We start from the raw sequence: 25,766 nt of genomic DNA on the forward strand, positions 1-25,766 counted from the left end.
ATACAATTATTCATATTACATTTTTATTTGATGTTTAAAGTATAGTTTATTTTTATCTCTGACCAAAATGGCTGCTGATGCTTTTTCTTAACTCTGTGTGTAGATATTCAGTGTTTCACAGTGAAGCCGATACTCGAGCTTCCTCCCAAATTCCAAAACAAGCCCGTGTGTGAGCAGATAGTCAGGTATCATCATCAGCATCATCCTCATCATTGTACATTTTCACAGAGCAGCATTCTTAAAGATCACACATCGAAACATTTTGGTTGTTAATATTCATTCCAACAGATGGGGGGAAAAAAGGAGCCACTTCATAGACTGAAAGCAAAACTAATCTTTTTGACCTTATTAGTTTGTCACATTGTGCACAATCCATGAGTATGAATCAATTGTAAGAATTAACAGTATTTCTCTGGAATCTTCCATCAAAACGCAAGGGCTCTTGTCTACCTCTGCAGATGTTGAATATAACAATGCACTTATCAGTTGGGAAAATGAACCAGTTGTTAAGTGGAAATATATCTCATTTCTATTGAACAATGTGCTCTATGTTGTATAAAAACATGTTGAGAGGTGGACAAATCAAAATTTCAATACTTAGTCCAATTACATGGTAACTAATTCATTTAACTCAAGTGTTACAAGCTGACTATGTGCTTTAATCCAGATGTGTATGTACAGTCTTTATCCTGATATCACGTTTGTAGCTTCAACTAAATACTGGAAACTTTGGCTAACATTTTAGCTATGAGCTGTGGTGTTCTCTCATCACGTAGTATTTATTGTATCTGGCTATCATCTTCATGTTCAATCAGTGAAGTGTTTGAATGTGAGGTGACTGTTTTACAAGCACTGAGTATTTATACTTTACTGAACATTCGGCAAAGACTGTCGAACCACAGACTATTAATTAAAATGCCTAGTAAACATATTTCATACAGTAGCAACATCCAGACCATATTGTTGGGGCAGCTTACATAGTACAAGAAGTGATAAGATTCAGAGAGAATTTTTAGTCGATCTTTGCCTTTAACCAAATCGAGCATGAAACGGTTGTGATGAATGTATGACGTGGTAAATCAACAAGAAGCAACGTATTTTAGCTCTCATTGATGGACATGTTAACAAGAAAGTAAACAAATTCAAACACAGCTGATAGTATAGATAAGCAAAGTGCTCGTCCTTGCAAACCTGGGTCGCAGTTTGAAGACCCCGGTAGCTGCTAATCTTCGACATAGACATGCTGATCACATGTCTTGTGATCACACAATCGCTTACAGGAAGGAATTAGTATAGAAATGATCAAAAGCTTGAGGATCTTTAATCTGTCCTGATAGATTATAAGTGCTGAAATAGCTGTGTGAGAAATTATTGTTCTTTTAAAGTTTAGTTTTTCGAGTAGAATTTTACCAAAGCTCTGTGTCTGTCTCTTTGGCTCTCTGTCTCTATATTCTTTCCATCAGGATGACATATTTCTTGTTCTAGTCAAACACACTCTACTAGATGAATGAAAAGCCTGTACACATCCCAGATGTACTTTGATCTGGCTGGCATTGAAATGCTGCTGACTTTTCGGTTTGATATTTTATTCATATTGCACAGTAATTACAAAATCTAATTCAAAAGCCTCTGAGGCCAGATGGCGTTTATTTCCAGGCACAGAGTGTGAGAAGGAGATAAAAAAAAAAAAGGAGGAAAAAAAATGTTTTTGTGGCTCATTGTCAAGGGAGGTGTGTGTGTATAAGAGAAATACAGACCAAGTAGTTCTCTTTAAAGTCTTGAGTGTCTGCCATTCTTCTGGTTAATGCATGTCCATCTTCTCCCTCCAGTCTTTTCCTCCTTTTTATAAATAAATGAAGCCCATCCATCGTTTTGCCGCAAGCGTTCGCCCTGCTCCTTATACCAGCAGACAGGAGATTCCTCTAGCTACTATGACAGCATATACACTGCCACGTCTTCATATCACATTCATCTGAGAGTCGACCCAGTATCATGCTGTCAGACTGGAGAGATCGGTGACTCTATAACTGCTCCTGTGCTCTCTCTTACAGCTTTTACACCATCAATGAAGTCATTAAGTTTCAGTACTCCAGACCGATCCGCAAAGGAGAGAAGGATCCAGATAATGAATTTGCTGTATGTATTGGTTTGTTGTATGCCTAAGGGAATGGGGTGTATGTTAATTCTAAAACAAGCAAACTGCCTTTGCAGTCTTTACAATAAATCTGCGATTTGAGATTTTACAAGATTCAAGAAGCTTTTTTATTGTCATATTAGCCATATATAGCTGGTGCAGCGCATAGTGAAATGAAACAACCTTCTCCTGGACCATGATGCTACATAAAGCAACACGAAGCTAAGGAGTGAATAGTATTTTGTCCTGGCCTCATAAAGTCCATAGTGTGCAACTCAGAGCAAACAGTTCAAGACAAGAGACGGTGCAGACAGACAAAACTACAGGACATAAAACAGCACTGTCCAGTGTGCAGTCTATAATTGGCCATTGTGCATATAAGCAGAGGTAAATAATAAGAGGATTCTTGTAAGCATACAGTAGCTGCAGATGATGGCAGCAATTAGAGAGATGTTTAAAAACATCATTGAATTGAGTGTGCAAAACTGTGTAAAGTATTTATATGAGTGGGGATGTATACATACAGTAGATGCTGTAAAGTAAGAACCATACACATTTGTCACATATACACAGCTTTTAATAATTTGAAGCACCGCTATGAAGACTGTAATAGGAGTATGGACAAAACTGAGGCATGAGGCAGGTAACGGAGGAGAGTGTCTGTGTGTCATGCAACAAGATTTTATCCTGTCTTGATGCGTTCATAGCCGTCCATCATTGTCCACATGGTTCAGGGAAATTTGTGTGTTGATTGATGGCTAACTTTCTTTAGTCAATGAACATCATCCAATGTGACTGTGCAAGCAAAGTGGGCTGTAGTCCAATCAAACACATCAGATTCGTTCACTTTTTGAACTTGATCAGAGTGGTCAGTTGGATCTAAACTGGAAAAAAAATCTTGCACTTAATTTTGCATCGCTCAATGTGTAGCGATAATATGTATCGCTCGGTCTTTACATAAGACCTACAGTAGATGAACGCTGTTTCATTTCACTACATATTCATAGCATCAGCTTTAAATGGTCTTTATATATATATCGTCGCTGTCGGGCGGAAACCTCGTATGTCCAAATTTTGTCAATTTCATATTTTTTCACATATCGAAGCTATTGGTCAGTCCCCACGTGGGTCTGTTATTTTTACAAGTTATTAACCAATCTAAAGTCTTGAAAATAGCTTGAGCGCAAATCTCATAACTCCATTGGACACTTCAACTGTCCACCTCTTCCTCACTCCGCGGGAGAGCTTCGCGTCATATTTCTCCTCAAGAAGAGTCGCAACGAATCAACACGTCTTCTGAGGTAAATGTCTTCAAAACACTGAGCTCAAAGAAAAAAAATCTTGACCCCCGCTAGTTCTGGTGCTTGTCTGAGGACAGGAATTTAGCGCAAGACAATCCACTGCAACACGGACTAAACCCTGTGCACTGCAGATAAGGTACGGCGTTTTTTTAATTTCCTGAAAAATAACGGTTTTGGAAATACGAGGATTCCGGCCGACAGCGACGATATATATATATATATATATATATATATATATATCTATATATATATATATATATATATATATTTACATATATTTGGACTTGATCTTTGTATAAAATTAACTTGCCAACAGACCAAGAGGATTGGAACTCCAAATCAGCAGACATTCAGCTTAAAAAAAAAAAAAATCAAATTTAAGAAATAAATCCAATTTGGATAGCCATCTGTAGGTTCAGGAGGAGTTTAAACCAATAAAGGCTTTTTCTAAGTGGTCCGTCTTATGCAGCCATTTCTCTGTGTCTCTAATTTTACCCATTACCTTTTCTCCCCTTTTTCTATTTGTGTTCATTTTTGCCATTTTGTTCTCTCTAATAGAATATGTGGATCGAACGGACTACATATGTCACAGCCTACAAGCTCCCCGGGATCCTGCGCTGGTTTGAAGTCATCTCCGTCTCTGCAGTTAGTACACTGACCCACTGTGTTCTCTGATTATTTTTTCCTTTTAATTAAGTTCAGGAGATTTTTTTTTTCTAAAGCAATGGGGTCAGGAGTGTCAGAATAAAGTATGCTTGTAGAAAGAAATTGGTATTGATTATTGGGTCAAAATAAGTGTTATTCTCAGTTCGCTTGAAAACACCTCAAACGGCAAAGGCAATGGCTTAGCAATGTACTCACAGCGTGACTAATTACTCAGTAAGTTTGCCATTTTACTTGTCCTTAATCTAAAGTGCCTATGACGGTTGTAATAAATTAGATGTGAGAGACAGAAAGAGCAAGGAATAGACCATGAGTAAGAGAGAAAAGACAGACAGAAACAGATGGAGATTGAGAGAGGAATAGACATAAGGAAAGCAGGGTGAGGGGGAATAGATACACAGCCAGAGAGAGAGAGAGAAAGGGACACAGCTGTTTTATCAGTCTGAGAAAGTGGCCTGTTAGCACTATGGGATAGTTCTACATGTCCTCACTGAATCTCAGTTTTTGTGCTGAAGTTAACACTTTTGTGCCGATTAATTAGTCTGGATTGTGTTCTATAATTCAGGCTTTGATCGGGATTTTAGAAAATCTTTGACAAAGCAGCTTTCTCCGCATGAGTGCTTCTCCCACACAAATCTCCCACTATCTTTCACACTCCCACCCCCCTGTGTATGTGTGTGTGTGTGCGCGTGCGTGTGTGTGTGTGTGACGCAAACTCCCATAATCACAAACACAAATCCTTACCCTCACACCTTCTTCACCATGTGTATTTTTTTATATTTCTTCCCATATTCAGCTGTCGTTGTTTATTCTGATAATCCTCACGATGTTCTCATTAGCTATTTGTAGAGCTGTGTGTTATGGCCAGGAACAGGCAGATTTGTTTTGGTCTCAGCTTCAGTCTGTCACAGTGTGGTGTGACATCCTTCTCACAGACGGTGAATCAATAAGGGACAATCTGCAGTAAATATCCAGTCCTGGGAGTAAAGATCCAGATGAACAGATTACCTTCTATTATAAGCCCTTTGCAGTTTTTCCCCCTAAAACTGCATTGGACATGACATTTTTTGATGTAGATTATTTTAGGATATTGTCTAAGGAGGTTGAGTTAAATGCATTAATGCAGACTTGTGTTCTTTGAAAGGCAAATTGGTCAAAGCAAAAGCACATATACAGACTTGGACAAATGTGTTGGTACCATAATTTTTTAATTAAAATAACTTGAAACAGACAAAAATAATTGCCATCCTTCACTGTTCATTTCATATTAAAAAATAAAACAAAAAAATAGCATTTTATTTAATTGTATTATATTTTATTACACAATGTTTTGAAGCAATCAAGCAATTTCTATAGCTTTAATTTATCCTTCTGCACCTAACAGCAGGGAGTTACTATTATGTTTAATTTTTTCATTTTAATATTAAACTCTGCATATCTCTGTGTTTACAGGAAGAGATTAGCCCCCTGGAGAACGCTGTTGAGACCATGCAACTGTCAAATGAGAAGATCAACAACATGGTCCAGCGCCATCTCAATGACCCCAACCTTCCCATCAACCCCCTGTCTATGCTGCTCAACGGCATCGTGGACCCTGCCGTCATGGGTGGCTTTGCTAATTATGAAAAGGTGAGAAGCATGTTTTTACCTAAGATTAAAGCACAAATCATTCCTTTAAATTTATCGAAATAACCGCCGTCAAATTAAGTTAACGCTTAAAGATAAAAGTGTAATAAATATTAAATACTACAAAGCTGTTCATCTTCAAATGGATTTTAGCTTTTGGGGAATAGCTCATTGAGACTAATTGTCTTGTTAATTGGAGCAGCAATATCTAAATCATTTGTTTAGATACCTGCATGATGTCTCCAAAGGAACTAATCACTCAAGTGCTGCAGGAATCAAATGAATGCAAAAATAAAATGTGAAGTGCCATCAAGGAAGTGGCAAAAAGCTCAGCGTGCACTCTGATGACTGTTTACTTCTCTGCTTTATCCATCAAACGCTCAAAACAATGACGCAACGACTTCTTATTTCCAAGTGTAGAGAAATCCTCTCCAGGATTTAAGTGTTTTAAAAATGATTGAATTTGTAAAATACATCTAAACTAGGAAAATTGCACAAATTGCCTCAAATAGGCTTTTATAAAGCTTAGAAGTGCATCCAATTTCAGGTTCAAAATGATTTTCCACAAACACACACACACACACACACACACACACACACACACACACACAAAACAGCTTAACTGTGATAGTGTCTTGAGTTTTGGTGTGAATTTACATGTCTGCTTTACAACAAAATTCTGGCCAATGTATGTGTTGTTAAATCTGAAAAACAGACTGACTAAATATGAAGGTACACTGCATACGTTTAGGAATACCCATGTAATAGTGAATTGAAAACTCAACAATACAACACACAACTTAAGCCTACTGTATATAATATTCTCAGGCAAGTTAGAAGCCTACTGCTCTCTTTTCCTTTATCTTACTATCTAATGGAAATGATACCTCAACTGCAGGGGAATATTGCCTCACTGCAGTAGCAATATTATATAGTTCCAAGAAGCAATTTCACCTGGTCTACACTCTATAGAAAATCATATGATGTAATATTTATGGTTTTTTTTTTTTCTACATGAAGTGTAACTTGAATGTGTTTCAGCCAACTAGAAAGAATGTTTTTCTTCCTACTTTTGTCTTTTAGATCAGATCCTTTGATTAGTTCGCTCGCAAAAGTCAATTTAAATCACTGATTTGTTTACAAAAAAAAAACAGCAACAGACAATTGGCTGCAAATGAGCAGTTATTTCCCCTTCCCATCTGAATAGAATATAGCAAATTTAATGGTATCTCTATTTCTTTTTGATAGTGCTTTATTTGTATCAGGGAAATCTCCTGTAGCCAGAGCTTCAGACTTCAGGTCTGGACTCCTAAACAAGATCTATGATTGGTTGCTTCACGTCAGGTTTAGAAGCATGAAAAGGTAAAGTCGATGTCCCTACAAAAACAGACCAGCATGCAAACATAGATCCTTTCTTTAAGAAGTCATGCAAATTATTGAGTCTATCCTTCACATCATTTGGAAAATTTACTGTTCTGATCATCATAACCACTCGTTGTTAAAGGTGTAAACACGACGGCTTCGTTGTTCCACGAGGGAAGTAGAGGAAAGTCACAACAGCTTTGTTTCTAGGCAGACTGCTAAACACGACGCACGCATTTCTCGAAAATCTTGTAGAATTCAGCCAATCAGATGACCACTTTGAAACTCCTGTGTTAAAAAGTGTTTCCAATTTTATCTGCCATGTACATCAGACGTTCGCTGCCGTGACGTCTGAGTCTGAGACTTAGAATTCAAGGTAACATGTCCCTTGAGTCCTGTATGTCATCTGTACATGTACAACATACATTTTTTATAACGCAGACCGCTTAACTTTTGACCGTTTTTAAAGATAAGTGTTTTAACCCACAATCATGGCTATGCAGAAGTTTTTTTGTAAGAAGAATGCTGCATTTGAAGTCTTATTAACTTGGAGCATGTTGGGAAAATGAGGATAGTGAGATATTTCCCGCTATTCTAAGTGATAACTTGTTTCTTGTTCCCAGCACATTAAACTATAAATAGATTGTAATTAAATGTTTTGTTTTGGGTTTTTTTTCTGGCACATATGCCTCTAAGTTACATAAGGCTGTTCATAACAGCGTTGTTGTGAACATGTATTATAATGCATTAAGTAGCACTGCATGTACAGTAGCAAACATTTGGTCCATCGTTTATTTTGGGCCACAAAGCAAAACAACATTGGCAAAGGAGCGCTGTGAACAACCCTGTGAACAACCCTGTGAAAATTGGCCTAGCACAGACTCATGTTGGCAAAGGGCACTTTTTATAACAACCCTGTCAGCTGTAGACCAGCATTAGGAAGGTGAATTTAAAGTTGGCTGAAGGTTTGTTGACCTTGGTGGCACAAAGTTGACCCAAAGAGCAAAATGACAGACAAAATGTTGGCCGAACAGAATGGCTGCTGCTAGCCCAACTTCAGTTTGCTGCCTGGAATATGAAATGAAAAGCTTTGGCATGTTTCTCCTATAGCTATAACTACTTGTGAGCAGGTGTTCAAGGTATTTTAAGGTATTGTATATACAGCTTGGTACAGAGCACATTATAAATAGAATGCATTATGAATACAGTATTCATGGGAAGTATTATACAAATGTGCACTTGGATGTCATTAGAATGAACTCAAAGCCCTGTCTCTCTTAATCTTGTGCTCTGCAGGCTTTTTTCACTGAGAAGTACATCCAGGAACACCCAGAGGACCAGGAGAAAATTGACAAGCTGAAGGACCTGATCGCTTGGCAGGTATGTCTTTTACAGCGCTTTCTGTCCCAAAGCCAATTCTGATCTTAAACAAGTGACATATACAGTAAAAACCAGCCAGAGACACTTCTGACAAGACCGCTGCTAACTACTAAAAAGCAGTTAAACACACTGCATAAAATGATAATGATGCTCTTCATGAGCAAATTTTTATAAGTACGGTAGCACTGTGTATATGAGTCTTTTCCTCATCTATATGCTGATGCGGGGGTTACTTTCTCATAGCTTAGCTTCAGTCAAATGTCTATCTACCGGGACGTGATGATTGGCTGAATCTTTGCCCTTCTGATTATCTTTCAATCTGTTTTAACAGTAGTTTCTTCTGTGTGTTTCGGGGTTTTGATGCCATTTTAAAGCATTTGAGAGAATTTTAGCTGAGCATCCTTTCATTTGCTTCACTTCTTTCTATGTCTCCGAACAACTTTTTAATCAAATTACGTTGTTCCTCAGAACAATGTTTGGAACGGCCCATTTTACTTCCAATTCCCTTCGTCTATAATAAAGGATAATTAATGACACCTGCACAGAATTCACAGAATGAATGAGTTCTCTAATTAAACTCCACACTGCTGTTATTTTAAACAGGCCCCTTCGACCTGGTTACTGATTTTACTGCTATTTATCTTAAACACAACAATAAATGTACTCATATTTTTTGCTGTTGTATTGCTGATCGAGGCTGATTTCAGCTGGGTGTCAGTTATGTTTTCTCCTCTTAGTAGCTGCACAAATTGTTAAAAAACATACAAGTCAAAAAAAATCATTGAATTGTATGTTTGTACTTCTCTTTACTAGAGAGATGAGCTATAATTCTCTGCTTTACCAAAGCTAGGCATCTCTGTATTATCTCAATTTACAGCTCTTCCTTTAGATTAATAAAAGCAATCATGTACCTGTTGTAAAATGTACTCATTTCTCTTGTTTGTTTTATGGTGCCGGATTAGCAGGTTGCAGCAGGATTGTAAAATGTGCACTAATAAAGTATCAAGCATAAGGAAATACTAAGAGAGTGCATAACACAGTTAGAAAGAAAGTATCTGGAAGATGCTTCAGCATATGTTCTCACAAATGTTTAGCCAAAAGTAGCATATGCTTCAGTGCAGTGTTTGATTACTTCTATAACTATATGCAGTTGCATCAATCAGTCCTATTTTCAGCATTGTGCTAATCGTCCAGTGTTGAGTTGATAGAGAAATTGTGTATAATATGTTTTCATTAGAACTCTCTAAACACACTCATTATCATGTTGTTATAAATTACAGTACCAGTACTGGAAGAATATAGCAGTATTGGTGACTTACTGTAGACGCAGACGATAATGTTTTATAATTAAATTCATTCTAATAGTATATAGGAAAATGCTCATGCTTTCTTTATTTATGAAGGTATGTTTTAATGCACTAAGCTGTTTTAAGGCATTTGTGTAGTTAAATCACTCATACATTGTTAGCTACCACTGTTTTATGCTAGTTAGCTGTGTTTTCAGGCAGCCAAAACATTACAGCTTTTACATACCTCTTTTGCTGCTTAATGACTTGATTTGACATGATTTGTTGTGCCTATGATATCTATAATAATACACAGTTTAATTTGTTTTCTAAGCATTCTTCCCTTTGTATCATAAGCTTGTTCAGTGCTATGCATGTGTGTTTGATTTTGTGAGCTCTCCCCTTGTGCAGGTTGTTATCTGCTTTAGGGCACATGTCATACACACTTACCTTCAACTCATGACCCTCCTCACTGTGTAATAGGTGCTGAAGTACTCGCTGCCTTTATAGATGCTCAAGGAAGGAAAATGACATGTACAGGCCATTTTGTGAAGTGGCAGGCAGTCTATAACAACTTATCTAACAACGGGCTGAGGTTTTGAGAGAAACTGCCTGGGCAGCAGTCATTGGATCATATAGTAGCAATAGGACTCATTTAACCAAGGTGGAGTACGTATATGTGGGTTAGGAGTATGGTGTGCGGGAAAAAAATCTGTTAGTTAGATTCAGCATTTTTTGGTTGTGTGTGATGCTCTAAATAAAATATTCCAGCTTGCTGCACATCAGGACACTTAACTTCAGTCTGGGGCTCATTCAGTATGTTAATTTAAAGATAATTGGCGTCGCCGGTGAACATGAGCCAGAGTCACAATCTTGGAAAAACTGACCTGGCAATCACCTGAAGTGCCACTTAGTACAATTTTCCAGGAAATTATCAGTAGGCTCACGTATAAGCAGAAGCTAATGCAATGTTTGGGGAAGATTCTTTTTATGACATGTTGCCTCCATGTTAGTCCAAATAACACTAATCATTTTTTGCTTCCCCTTTTTCCTTTTTGTTATTGTTTTTTCACTTTTTTCCCCCACTTTGTTAACAATATCAACACCTATGGACGTGACTGATTTAAAACATTAGCATGGTAAAGCAAGTAGAGAAGTTAATTGCCTGGAGTTAAAAAAAAAAAAAGAGAGAGAAGTTGAAGAAATTAAAAAATTATGAAGCAGCTGTTGGTCATTATACTGAGGTCAGAATTCTTTGTGATACGAGTGGAATAGTCCAGTATGTGCAAATTTAAACGCAGATCCATTGTGAGATGGACAATCGGACGTTGATAAACACACAGCTCCAGTAAGTGCAAGTCGCAGGCTGTCAGTGTGAAAACACTTTCTTCTAGCATCTTGTCAAATTCACATGATGCGATGTTGCATGTGTAGATTTGACCTTATTGACTTATACATTAGTTGACAGTTCTTGCTTGAATTCACATACTGTAGCCTGAAAATTGAGCAAAAGAAAAACAAAAAAGTGTATAACACAAAGGAAAGTATATGTTTAATTTGAAAAAAAAAAATGTAGAAAAATACCTAAACTTTAATACTTAAACATTGATCAATGAAAGCTGAGAAATTGGGTTAAATTCAGTGTTTCAGAGCAGATCTAAAACCACCGTATTCACAGACTCCACTTTACCTCCATTTCCCTGTATGAAAGTGATGGTGTCAGGATGGGTTTTTTTTTCTCAGGAATATTAAAAGACGGTTGCTGATACAGGATCGGATTTTTCTTTATTTGCATGCGTTCAGCATTTCTGGGTTAACAGCCAAGCTAATCCTAAAGCTGCACTGCTACGCCTTGTGAATGTGGAAATGCTCGCGCAGGCATATATTTACCACTTCTACCACATATATTTATAAAATCATTTTAATATTGCATGATTTTTGCTTTCCTATACTTTGAGCATGTTTGTCGGAAATCTCAAACCATTTCCCTCAGTCAGGTGAAAGTATTTTAATACTGAGCATTAAAACTGAATGAAATCAAAGGGTTTTGGAGGTGATGCAAGTTTAAAGGAAAACTCTAAGGTTATTCAACCTGTACAATTATTACTAGAAAGAAGTTTAAGGGCAGATGTTTAGTGAATACATGTCTATAAAAGACACACTATTATGCTAAAGCAGAAAAGTTCTTAAGATGAGACCAGAGAGAAAGATCTACTTAATCTGTTAATAATTCCAGGAAACTTTCTATCACTGGAACAGGTACTTGGGATTCATCTTTACAGATTTATTGTAGTTAACAGATACTTTGTCTGAAGAATCCCTGTAAATGTTCTGCATAAATCCTTCTCCCTGCCTTTAGACTTTCATTGTAAATTACATAGTTTTCTGTATATTTCTTAGTACAGGTAGACCTGAGAACCGCTGCCTTAAATGTTACATAAAGCTCTAGAGGTGTTATTTTCTCACCTACACGTTACTGGTTTTGTATATCGTTTTGATTGATCGTGTTTATTGTTTAAATCTTTCACATTTTGCAAATAAATACAATAAAAAATGAACCCCTGCAGCCCACATGGGGTGTTTGTTGGGCTAGTACTAATACTAGTGCAACAGCTGCAGAGGTTGGATGGAAGAAAAGAACACAGGCCAGAGGAAAAGGATTTATTCATTCTTCTATTTTCTGTGAGTGATCTATCCAGCTCAGGGTCATGGTGGATCAGGAGTCTATCCTGGTATCACTGGTATGCAGCAGGAATGTGATGCCACAGCTGGGATGTGATGCCAGTCTTCTGCAGAGTAGAGGAAAATGTCATTGTGAAAAAGATCAGATCATTTTTTTACATTGATTTGTTGTTCAAACTGCACTTTAAAAAAAATAGTAGATGAACATAAAACTCCATCATTTTCCCACCATTAAACCAGAGCGTATCGTAAATAGACACCCACTGACCAGTTGTAGTGATGATCAATGCATCAAGCAGTGCGAGACACCCTCGACTTGGTGTTTGATGTTGGGCTGTGAATAACATGTAATTATGTCTAAAGTGAGTCAGGGCCTGTGTTCGGACGTGATCAGGCAGCTGATTGCTACGCGTTGCGTCAGCTCCTAGTGACAGACTTTTGCGTTTGCTGTCTCATATCTCTCAGTAACCTGGCTTGGGCTTTATATTTGCCAGAAAATCTCAATTCTTTCTGCTGTTAGGTTTGAAGGAAATGGGGATTTTTTACTAACTTTGTTTCTAGTAAACACTGTGTAGATGTCTGCAGGGCTATTTCTTATATACAAATGTTTGTGAAATTGCATAGACTAATTCAGGGGAGAAGCCAGGGCTTTCAAAATCAGCAGAAAATGGGATATTTTGCATTTGATTGATGCTCCTGAATGAAACCTTGCACTAAATCCATAGTAATACACACTGCCCTGCAATATGTCTTGCAAATACTGTAGATCGCTCTGTGTGTTTTACGTATCAGGGTTAGCTACTCAACACCAGAGAAGTATCAGATACTTACAGGGATGTGGTGAAGCAATGTTTAGTGTTTGTACATGGTGTGTGATAGAAGTTGGTCCAGAACACCTCAGTAAAATGAATATATCATTGCATCATCTTTAAACGTTCCTTTCTGATGGCATCCTATAAAAAACAAAACAAAACAAAAAAAAACCCACAACCAGAATACAGATTTGGACTGACAACCCCTGAGAAATCAATCAGATCTGAGAGGCAAGAGTTTGGACCAGGAATACTGCGCCACATGAGAAACACGTCTCACACAATGTGTGTTTAAGAGGGCGGCTGATGGACAAGCAGCATTTCTTTCTGGAGAGAGTTTTGAGAAACCACACACTAATGAAAGAACCATAATGTAGCACATGCACAGTCTGTTGAGCAAATCGCAGTAAAGGGAAGAGCTCAGATCTGTTGAACTTCTGAAGCATCAGGGCTGTCTAGATCAAAGTTTACATTAGAATCCTTCAGTTGCTCACGAATAAACATAAATAATAAACAGCTTTCTGTTACAGGTTCTAGATGTTTTCTGGTACAAACATTAAACGACTGCATAATTACTTATGCAGTTGTTACATTTATACACTTTAAAATGACTACAGGGTTGGACAGACTGGAGACATTAATAATGGGGAAGTGGCTTAGAATATCAGTCTGTCTGTCACCCAGAAGATGATGGGTTCCCTTTTGTGTCTGGTTCCGTGCAAGGTTTCTTCCTCATGTTTTTCGAAGGAACTGTCACCTCTGGCTCGCTTATTAGGAACAAGCCCTTGCCAGAGATATACACTAGGGTTTTTGTGTTAAATCTGTCAAGTACTACTTTGAAATTTAGTTATTTGGACCTAATTAAGAACTAAATTTATATTTGATTTCTGTAAAACTGCTTTGTGATGATGTCTATTGTTAAAAGTTAATAAACTATTTATTGTTAGAACCACATTTTAGGCAGGACAGAGAAACATTCAGCATAAACATTGAGCTATAAATTAAAAAAAAAAAAAATTAATATTCATGCAGTTTTTTAAATCTGTTCATAAAAATCTGATTTTGTTCAGAACTATTTTGGTGGCTGTACATTTAAAAAAAAGACACTCACTGTAATGTATATATGTGTGTGTCTCGATGTGTATATATTTTAATTAGTATGTAAAACTAATACTTGCACATGCACTTCATTTCAGATCCCGTACCTGGCTGAAGGTGTGCGTATTCACGGCGAGAAGGTGACCGAGGCCCTGCGACCCTTCCACGAGCGTTTGGAAGCGTGCTTCAAACAGTTAAAAGAGAAGGTGGAGAAACAGTATGGTGTGAAATCACTGGTAAGAACTGTACTGAAACTTAAGGAAAACTTACCAAATTTTGATTTTCTCTTCAGCACTCCTTCAAAAACCACCATCAGTATACACTTAGTTATGATTAATAGGATTCTTTCTGAAGAAGTTCCTATTAATTAAAATATGCAAATGTTATTTCAACATTTAATATATTAAAGGTCATTTATATATTTTTTTAGAAGCCCTGTCATATTTTAAGTGTTGTAAATATAAATTCAGTGAAGAGAGACCCAAATCGAATGATGTTCATCGTGTGTGACATGGAATTATTTTATTTTCTGAGGTAACCGCAAGGTACTACATCTTGCAAGATTTCTGTGGATTTACAGGAGTTATCGATTATTACTATAGAAATACAACCCTTTTTGTTTCTCTGAAATATTAAACCAGCAAGCCTGCAAACTCACAGGAGATCAGATTCCAAATTTGTTATTCTCATGCTTATTTTCTAAGAGATATAGAAACGTAAGCTTGCCTCTTGACGACACAAACTGAGCCTTTACCTGACCTATTTCAAACAAAACAAGAAGAAAATGCAAGACTTTCCCTTTCTCTGTATCTGATCAAAGAAGAGAAGAAAAGCTCCAGGGTTCCCAAAAGAAAATGCACCTCTTGGGTTTCCAGACAGCTGTAAAGGACACAATTCCAGACATTTACAGCATGCAAATGTCTGACATCTTTACCCGCATGGATAAAGATCGAAATCAAGACAACGAACTAAACTAGCATACAGCTGGGGTGTCTGCCATTAGCTTTGACTGAGGTCATGAGCTTAAACTTGCCACCATTGTTGCTGGCATTCTCTGTAATATATTCTACTAAAGTCGTGATTACATTCTGCCAATCCCTCTCTTTTAACCCATTTCTTCTGGGAGAAAAAGAGAGCGAGAGAGTGGACATGTTATCATGCAAAGGCTTTAAAAATTCAAATGAATTCATGTCAATGATCAGCTTGCTATTTTAAACAGATTTAAACCTGTTTATTGGATTAAACATTATCTGTGTTTTCTTGCATAAACATTTTATTACAGAAAGAGTGCATCAAGACCCAGATTTTGTTAGTGAAAGCAATCAGACACAAACATGGTCATTATTCAATTTAATTGATTATTGAAAGGATTACTGTCCTCGTTCAATCGGAGAGAAATTTCATTCAGATTGTCCCCAGCTGGTTTAATCTGCTCTGATTGAAGTGTATACACTCCCATTTGAGCTCTCAGGCGGGTTATTTATGGATTATTATACTGCATGTAAACGTAGCTTGTAAGGTAGGAAGAGGAAGACGCACCGAGAGCCGAAATACGCCTGGGGACATAAGACTAGAACTCCCACTTTGACTGGATTTGCATTTACAGTCATATTTATGGCATTCAGCAGATGGTCTTAGCCCATAGTGATTTTATCTACTTGAAAAACAAATTCTAATACTGAGATTTAAACCAGGAGTGCTCATACATTAAAAGAAATTATGCATCACTTTTTCACCCAAGTGCATGATTAGTGTTCATAATTAGAGCTGAGTTTTCACCATGCATTGGAATCTTTACATGAACAGCTTTGCTAGTTGGAAGTTGCAAGTTCAGAGAAAATATAGTTTTTGCATAAAAAATATATATCAGACCAACATATCAGAACAAATACCAGCTGCTCAAATAGCCGACATGTTAACATAGCTGACTGGCTAAATAATTAGCCACCCAGTGTAAATGTAGCTTGATCCTCTGTTTGCTTATTTTTGACAAATCCCTAACAATTGTCCACTGACTCCACTTACAGTCGTTTTTTTCCTCTAACTGTCCTTAAGTCCTGTAGTGGGTTTTGCCCCTTCCCTGAACTCTCCTCATCCACAGACATGCCTGCTGTGTTGCCTAATTAATTGCTCCATTAATAAGAGGAGAAACAGTACGAGAAAAGATTAAAAGAGAAAGAGGGATAATTAATAAGCTGAGGGGAGAAGTGGATGAGGAGACAGTTAGGGTATTAGTGATTGCTCCCAGCAGGTATTGATCATCAGCTTCTGTGGCTCACGGTTCTGCTGGTCAGTTACCTCTCTCTTCAACGATGGCTCATGTGGAGCCTGGATGTACAGCATGTGCACTAACATGCCACTTCAAGGGCGGTGTATTTGTGTGAGTGAGTGAGCGTGATCGAGGGAGACGTGTGTGTCCTGTGTCATGCCGGTTGTGTGCAGTCATGCGTGAACAGTTTGACTCACCTTTTTATGACGGTTGGTGAGAATTCCTGTCGAGTCTCCAACTGTATAAAGGGAAAGCAGGGTGGATCAGCACGCAAACTCCCTGCCAGAGCATACACTTTTATTATCAGAGTTCAATATTCTCAGAATTTCTTACTTTACTTAGTTCATCTTTGTTCTGCCCTCTGTGTTTTATTATAATTTTCTTTTTATCTGAGCTGTTAAAAAGTGACTCTGTTTGATTTATGTGGGAAGTCTGTATGCGCTGCATGCTTTAATAGCTTATAAAGCTCAAACAGTCCCTTTAAACTTATTTGAAGCATTCAAGCCCTGAGCATAAAGTGTGTGTGTGTGTGTGTGTGTGTGTGTTTTTTTTTTTTTTTTAGCCCCCAACGGCAGACGAGCGTCGTGGGACACGTCCACGGTCGATGGTGCGCTCCTTCACCATGCCCTCGTCTCAGAGACCTCTGTCGGTCGTGTCTGTCACCTCCTTATCATCAGACAACTCGCCATCAAGACCAGGATCTGATGGGTACAACACACACTCTTTCATCACCACTCAATAAAATGATCCATATTTTCATGTCAGTAGAGCTTTTGCACCAACTTTAGGGAAAGGAACACCAACTGTAGGAAAGAACATTTTATTATGAATTTAACATAAGCCCTACACTTGTAGACCTGTACTTTAAATTTTGAGATGTTTCTGACCACCTATATAAAGGTGAACCTGTTTTCTCATTCTCTAAGGTTGAAAGCATTAGGCATGTAGTAGCTCAGTGGTTAAGGTGTTGGACTACTGATCGGAAGGTCATGGGTTCGAATAAGGGTGTCTGCTAAATGTCAAAAAAGCATTCAATTTTACATCAGAACAGAAACATCCAAAGTAATAAAGTAAGAAGTGATTAAGTATGATAAATACTGAACTTAACTTTATTATTATATATCATTATAATGCAGAATGTATTTGATTACACCAACCAAAAAAAAAAAAACATGCTGGAATGTAAATTAGTTACTCTACTAAGTATTAGTTACTAGGTGTGAATGAGTTTAAGTATAATTCTTTGCTCATCAATTTAGCTATACAATACAGTGTAGCTTACACAATACTGTAAAACCGACAGTAAAACTACCTCACTGCTTTTTCACTATACACTAGGTCGTAGTGGTGTGGAGTAACCAAGCTGCTAGATTTCAGTTACAGTTGTCTAAATGATCATATTTAAAGACTTCATTTTGTGAAAAGGGTATTAGTTCAATAGCTGTACAATGGCCGTATGTCCAGAACCCCTGGACATATGGGTATTGCACCACAGACCATTGCATAGTCCACTGTTTTAGTAATCGTGCCATTTTCTAGTTATAATGTAGAGCAATCAGTGCATGCAGAAGGTATCTTAATGAATATTAAGCAATTAGCGTCAAAGTGATCGTTCAAGGCACTTTGCCATATGTACTGTAGGTTCAGTTATGCTTTTCTTTTAACCCATGAAAAAGGGAAGGTTGGCTGATTATCTGCAGCTGTGTCTGTTATAACAGCATGTTTATGCTTAAGTTTAGAACCTTATTTGTTTCAACATTTCAAAATGTCCTGGAAAAAAGCCTAACACTAATGCCACAGTATGCCTAACAGCTGGAGTGTGCGCTTTCATTCATGCACTGATGCAGGGCTGAAAAGATTCTCTGAATTCCTCACTGTGTGACTTCTCTAAATTTTGTACCACAAAGCTTTTAATTTCCACCACCCATTGACTTTCTCTGAATCAGCGATGGTCATCAAAAAAAAGGCATCCACTCTTTTAAATGTACTACCAAGTCTGGTAGTGCATTAAGAATGGGTCTGTGAAAAGAAATGTCTCTTGTGTAGGGTTAGTGAGGGGTGTGCTTGTATGTGTGTTTATTAAGAGCTTCCTGCCAGTTCCTGCATAGCGGGTACTGTATTGCCAGCCTGAAGGATTAATTAGCCCGTGTTTGGAGAGTGTGATCTCATCAGCGATGCCCTCCACTGGTATTTAATTGCAAAGGGCATCGCACCACATGCTCTTTCATTTGATCGGTTAATCCGTCTGGTTGAAGCGGTCTGATTCGTTCAAACCGGCGCCAGCACTTAAAAATACCAATTATGAGAGGCAGAACTGGGTATGTGAGAAGGGCACTGAAACAAATTCCCATCAACACTGTTGACATGGTAAATGACATTTAAACTTTTTTTCTACCATTTTTGCAGTAAGAGATAAGAAGACTGGATATTCTGTGAACATTCAGATGTGCTTGAGTTTTGTAGGATTGATCGGTATAAAATGGGAGCTTTTTGACATTAGGACGGTGCTTTAGGGGTTACAGAGTGCTCTGTTTATTGTGTTGATCTGATGAGGTGATAAACTTGACGTGATGGAGAGTTGCCAAAATAAAGAACAGCATACAGTACAATACTATGGTATTGGGCCAGCACAAGCCACCAGAACATCTTTGGTGTACAGTACATTGCCATGGATTCTGTTAGGCGTTGGAACACTAATGGAGTGATGAACACTTCTTCCAAAAGATATTCTCTTAGTTGATGATGGTAGTGAAGAGCACTGTCTAACATTTTAGATCATAGTATACGATTTAAGTGATTATGTAAACATCAAACCTTTCCCTGAGTTCTCATGCTTTATGGCTGGGGTGGAATCATCCTGGAACAGACTTTTATTCAGATCAGACTTCAAACAATACCTTGGCTTAAAACAATACAACAATAATAAATACACACCACAGTCCTTTTTTCCCCCCTTTTAATTTTCTTCTCATTTGTAAATATCAGGTTGTCATGCCCAAATATTCCATATCCCCATTTATGGCATCTCTGTTGAATACAAACTAAATGTCAGAGACTCATATCCATTTCCTTTCCGTTGTACGGATGTCGTTATGATATTAAAAACTGCTTTGACATCCATGCTGAAATTTTCACTCTCTTTCATCACTGTTTATTTTCTTCCTTCCTTCCTTCCATCCTTCCATCCCACACATTACTACTTACTCTATTTTCCTTTTTTATTCTTCATCTTCCTCTTCACATCTAAACTCTCATCTTTTTTCTGACTCTTCACCCACCTACTCACCCACCCAAATATTTCCTTTTCTCTCCTGTCTTCCTGTAGCTTTGCTCTGGAACCCCTCTTGCCAAAGAAGCAGCACTTTAAGTCTCAGGACAAGCTGGACCGGGATGAGCCTGAAAAAGACAGGAAGGAGAAGAAGAAAGAAAAAAGAAACAGCAAACACCAAGAGATTTTCGACAAGGAGCTGAAAGCCACTGACATTCCCATGCAGCCCACTGAGGCGGTCATCCTGTCTGAGACGGTGAGAGAGAGATTAGGTTGCTAACGCTTTCTTGTGCTGAACGTGATGATGTGGGTTAAAAATGAACCGGTTCATAGTAACTTCATAATAATCAGTAACAAGCACCTGGTAACCTTGCAGAGTTTTACTTGGTCTATTCTTACATTTCTTTTTTGTTCTTATTGCTCCCCCAGGGGTCAGTAAAGCAGAAACAGTCTATGAAAGCATAGTCTGTGGTTTTTAATTTGGTTACATAAGTGAACCTACTTTTATCAAAGTTATTGTATTTATTATCCTGTTTGAGTTATCCCTGGAATTAAACTGGTTTATTCTTAATTTTACTAACTCAAAAACAGGTATGCATATAGCCTAGTATGTTATTAGGTCACCCAATAATACGATTGCTCATTGGGGATAAATACATCTAATATTAATCTTGAATTTTTGTATTATATTAATCTTGATATTAACCTTATGTTTATGTTCTGTAAAGCTGCTTTCAGACAATGTCAATTGTTAAAATGCGCTATACAAATAAATTTGAATTTGTTTTCTTGATGGAAAGATCAGAAATAAAAATCTCTATAGCTCAGGTAAATAGCCAAAGCATTACTGTACACATTCGAGCAATTTACCTGCAATTTTAATCATTCATAAAATGAGTTTGGGGTCTGGAGCGTTTTTTTTTTCCTCTAACATCAGTGGATGAAAAAGGTTTGATAGTCCCTGCATTAGTCATTGGAGATTTGCTTATAAATGTACCACATCATATAGATCACGATGTGACATTATTATTATTAGTATTTGTAGTAGGATGACTGTAGGATTGTATGTTCGTAATCCTTCTTGATTTTCTTTTCACTGTTTCCAGATCAGTCCACTGCGTCCCCAGAGACCAAAAAGTCAAGTGATAAATGTGTTGGGAGAGAAGAGACTCTCCGTGTCCCCAGCTCCTGCTGCTCTTCAGACTACTTCTACTCTTCCTCCTCCCATCACTCCAAGGGTCAGGCTTGCCTTCAGCCATCTGTCCACCTCCAGTAAGTTTCAATTAAAAGTGGGTTGTTTTTGCACAAGTTACAAAAGTCACTTTGATTAGTTATATCGCTAGGTCAAATTTCTCCTAGTTACTTTCTTCAAATAATGGTTACCTAAACAGAAACCTGTTGGCATGCTAGAGGTAGAACAAACTTCTGTTTCAAATGCACTTCATTTTTTCAGACTCACACCAATGATAAACTTCATAGAAACGCCATTTTTTTTACAAAGCTCATTGTTCTCTACTGTCTTCCTGAGAAAAACTCTAGCTAAGCTCCCTCTGCGTGAGTACTGCCCTCACGCTCAGGATCTAGTGGTTGCTTTGTGTGTCATCATCTTCTCTATGGGATTGAGAAAATAAAGTTTGGCTATCCAATCCGGTGTCGCTGCGTTTGGGTTGTTTTTAGCGCCATTAAAAACACTTTACAGCAGTATAATAGACTGGTTACTAAATATTAATAGAACACAGCATATTCTATTTCTCTAATATTGTGTTCATTTTATTTGTACGATAGATCTGGAGCTGAATGGGATGGGCTATGGTGAGATTCCGCCTCCTCTGCCAGTCAAAAGCAGTGATTATGGAAACCTGATGGAAAACCCAGAGCAGCCCAGCCCAACCACACCACCTCCTCCTCCTCTACATCACCGGGTAAAACACACAGACATCCTCGTACCTTTCACACAATCAATGGAGACATCATACGCAATTCCAAATATTGTTTTCGGAAATTTAAAATGGCAATTTGCAGCACAAGGACTGACAAGGACTGACACTAAGTATGCATCTGACCTTTGCCTACTCGTTAACTGGCTTGAAAACTCTCCCGTAAACACAGCCACCCTATATGTGGAGCATCGTGAGGCAATGAATGAATATACAAGTTGCTGTTTAATATTCATTCATTATCATGCATTGTTGACTCACTTTCGGTTTTCCTTTTTATTTGTTTTTTTTTTTTTCCCTACAGGATTTGGTCTGTTTATCTGTCTTTTCTTACCTTTGCCTTTCCTTATTAATTGCCACTCTTTCATTCACAGCTCTCTTCAACTGGACCAATCTTTTCTATCTATTACCCTTTAGTGGTGGTAATCACTAGATATTTGCTTCCTCCTTTCACTTGCAGTAAATGGAATGATTTGTCTTGTGGCTAAAGAGAAATGATCAAATCGTCTGATAGAGGTGTACATTTATCCTTCCACTGTGTTTTCCTCTTTTATATTGCCCTTCCGGTGACTGTTACTTGTGTATGAAATTCTCTCTGTAGCCCACACTGTATGTGCACAGGATTATAATTGCTGTCTCCATAGCTTGTAGTCCTTGACGTGATGTCTTGATGTGTGTGTTTAGAGGACGTGTCAGGACTCCTGCATAGAGATAGCTGATGCCTGTCTTAGGCTCCTGTGATTTACATGTAACAGTTGTCACAGTTTCTCAGGTCAACACACACACTCAAGACAATTTAATTAAAAAAGTCGAAGTCTTAAATCTGAGCTTCATCAAGTGCTTCTCATTAACCTCGGGATCCAATAAAAAGCAGCTATAAAAATATTGTACTAGTATAATGTATACATGGACTTGCCCAAATCATAAAACATTAGCTAGCCCACTGAAAGTCCAACAGCAACATTCAACTCTAAAGTATGACAAACCTCTGTGTGTACATGTGTACATACATTTCAAGACCTTCAATAAATCAAAAATCATGATGTGAACGTGATGTAATATTTGCTATAAATACCTTCCCTATTTATACTCCTTTCTGTAGCCTATTCACTGACCCCTGTAGCCACGGTCATTAAGCACTGCTCATTGAAACATGTGTTTAAAACCTAGGCTGTGCCACAAGGTCATTAGGAACCAAATCATCTATGTCTGACTCATAAGGTGTTTTGAGGAGATGACCATACTCACCTTGTAGAATCTGGAAGTACAGGGTGGTGCACAGGTCTCAGCAGAACAGACCTCCTGGGGTGACATGACACTATTGCCCTTTTTCCACCAAGGCAGTTTGAGTGCTGGTTTGGAGCCAGAGCCTAATTTAAAATCAGTTCATTCTTTTTCGACAGCCAAAGCACCGGCTCTGAACCAGGAAAAGTGGTTCTTAAGTAGCACCAAAACGTTTCTGGTCTAGACTTAAGAACCGTTTGCGTCAGGGGCTGTGGGCGGGGCTACTGTTAGCGCATTTGATAATGTACCTTAAGTATTCTAATGTTTAATACACTTTTACTTTACCACAATATGATCAATTATCAGCACACATGATAGAAGGTAGCTACATGCTAAGGCTAACTTTTTTCTGTGTTAATGATAAAATAACGTTATGTACTTTCTCGATTACAACCTCCGTTTATACAAATTACATGGAGCTGCACGTACACGTTGGATTCGCCGCGTTTGGATGCCAATGTAGGTTCGCAAAGCCATGAGCATTAACAGTAAAGCAACATCCGCAATTGTTGATGATGTTGTGTTTGCCGCTGCTGCGCTAAAGTTGCTGGGAAAGATGAGACGTATACAGTGACATGAGACTCGGCTCTGTGACGGCTCTCTAGCCAATGGAAAGGCAAACCGGTTCTTAGAAGGTTCGCCAGTGGAACCAACTTCGAACCAGCACTAGCATATGAGGTACCTGTTCCCCTGAAGCACTTCAGGAGGAGATGGGTGCACATTCTCTCTGCATCCACTGCAAAAAGGATAGCACTTTAAGCACTGGGCAGTCACTTGGATCAGTGGAATATACACACAGATTTTGTGGAACAACTCCATTATAAGAGTACACAAAGTCCACATACCTGAGGCTCTAATGTTCAGAATCATTTCCTGGATTGCTGTGTTGCAATTGTTGAGCAACCTACTGCTCTGAGAGAGATAAAACCCACCGCTGCAGATAGTCTGTAGAACATTCTAAGCTTGCAAGTCACAGTCTAACAGTTTTGCAGAGCAGAAGATCTGTAGCTCTGACCACAGTCACAAGCTGCGTTCCAACATGCTGCCCATAATTATATGACATTTATTTCCATTTAAAAATATCCAAAACTACAAAGACGTTATTCTAACCGGTGTTCTGGGAACATTTATTCCTGAACCGTGACACCTTTACATACCTCAGAAAGAACAGGTATAGTGCTCAATGTGAATGTTCTTATGACATGTCAAACACAGATCCTAACTCTATTGTGTCTCTGCCTCTTGTCTTCTGTTTTTCCCATCTCTCTAGCATCTGCCCCCTCCACTGCCGAGCAAAACCCCACCCCCTCCTCCTCCGAAAGCTACAAGGAAGCAGACGTCTATTGACTCGGGGATTGTCCAGTGAGAATGGATAGCATATCGGAGAGAAACTTCGGCACTTCCCTAGACGCTGGGCTTGGGTGATTTTTGAATTGGCTTTACTGACAGTGTGATTAAAATCCTAGAGTTCATAGTAAGTCCCTCATCATCTTCACGCTGAAAGAGGTGGCCTGTCCAGGGACTCTCCTTTTTTTTTATTTCCTTCTACTCACCAATTATTAGTCAAAGCCTCAACCCAGGTGGTAGTGCCAAGTATATTATCTGATTCATTTCACACATCTACAGGCCTGTAAATTGAAAGGCATGTGGCTACATTGAACAAATCAGGACTGTCTGACCTGTCTGCTGTCACCATGCAGGAGTTTTGCAGCATTAGAATAATTATTAGTTTAATAATCAGCTGATTTACTTAAGATATTTGGGTCTTGCTTCCCCCCCCATCTGACTTTATGATCAAGACTCCAGAGCTTAGGGATTATGACATAATCAGTATACTTTACACCTTTTCCATTCCTTTTTTTTTTTTTCCCAATATATACACATGTGTACAGATGTTTGTATATATGATTTTATTTTATATTTTTTTTTTTCTTCTGGAACTGTATTTTATAATGATTGTATTAATATTGGGGCAAATTAATTAGCAATTTATTTTATCCAAAAAGGGCTTTTTAGGATTTTAAATGACAGGGATTGTAAAGTAATTCTTTCTTCTATCATCGAATATTTTTTTCCCTTTAAATTTCTGTTCTTTTTGCCATGCAAACATTTAACTGTCATATCTTTTTGTATAGAAACTGTAATGCTGTAACCTTGGATTATAATACAATGACTGTTCCAAATTTACTACTGACTTAAATAAATAAACTCATTATATGTATTTTTAAAAATGGCTGCTGGGGGCCTTGCTGACCCAAATATATTAAAATTGTCCCTGGTTAAAGCATTGTTGATTGCTGACCTTTACCTTGCTTAATAGAATTGGGCTTAGACTTTTCTGTAAAATTCCAACTGCAGGTTACTTTGCCTTAAAGCACAGTGGTACAGTCACAAGCCTCTCGACGTTTATCAAGAGCTGCTAGATTTCCTTGTGAAAACCGATAAAAGCAGAATAGTACTTTATTTGGTCTTATTTAGATTGATTTATAGGCAGTATAGGAGTTCGTTGATTTAAGGGTTATAATCTGTAATACTCGAAAGTTGATCATGAATTGTATAATAAAATTTGTTTGGAAATAATACCACAGACATTTTATGCACATAATAACTAAGTAGTAAAGTAAAGAAATCAAAGCTTAGAACTTAGAGTTGACATGTTTCACC

General features: G+C 37.9%; 1 protein-coding gene across 2 annotated transcripts in view; it reads left to right on the forward strand.

The window, feature by feature from the left end:
• dock1 (dedicator of cytokinesis 1) overlaps positions 1 to 25,389 on the forward strand; it is a 271,575-nt gene extending 246,186 nt beyond the window's left edge. For both annotated transcript variants that reach the window (XM_060895378.1, XM_060895387.1), the window contains exons 42-52: positions 104 to 185; positions 2,052 to 2,136; positions 3,994 to 4,080; positions 5,551 to 5,727; positions 8,383 to 8,466; positions 14,443 to 14,580; positions 17,176 to 17,321; positions 19,939 to 20,137; positions 20,988 to 21,153; positions 21,667 to 21,803; positions 24,373 to 25,389. In XM_060895378.1, coding sequence (XP_060751361.1) covers positions 104 to 185; positions 2,052 to 2,136; positions 3,994 to 4,080; positions 5,551 to 5,727; positions 8,383 to 8,466; positions 14,443 to 14,580; positions 17,176 to 17,321; positions 19,939 to 20,137; positions 20,988 to 21,153; positions 21,667 to 21,803; positions 24,373 to 24,468 — 1,397 coding nt within the window. In that variant the 3' untranslated portion in view covers positions 24,469 to 25,389. The remainder of the gene's footprint in view (positions 1 to 103; positions 186 to 2,051; positions 2,137 to 3,993; positions 4,081 to 5,550; positions 5,728 to 8,382; positions 8,467 to 14,442; positions 14,581 to 17,175; positions 17,322 to 19,938; positions 20,138 to 20,987; positions 21,154 to 21,666; positions 21,804 to 24,372) is intronic.
• The last annotated feature ends 377 nt before the right edge of the window (positions 25,390 to 25,766 follow it).

The sequence above is a fragment of the Tachysurus vachellii genome, chromosome 2 (genome assembly GCF_030014155.1).
Source record: "Tachysurus vachellii isolate PV-2020 chromosome 2, HZAU_Pvac_v1, whole genome shotgun sequence".
NCBI lineage: Eukaryota > Metazoa > Chordata > Actinopteri > Siluriformes > Bagridae > Tachysurus > Tachysurus vachellii.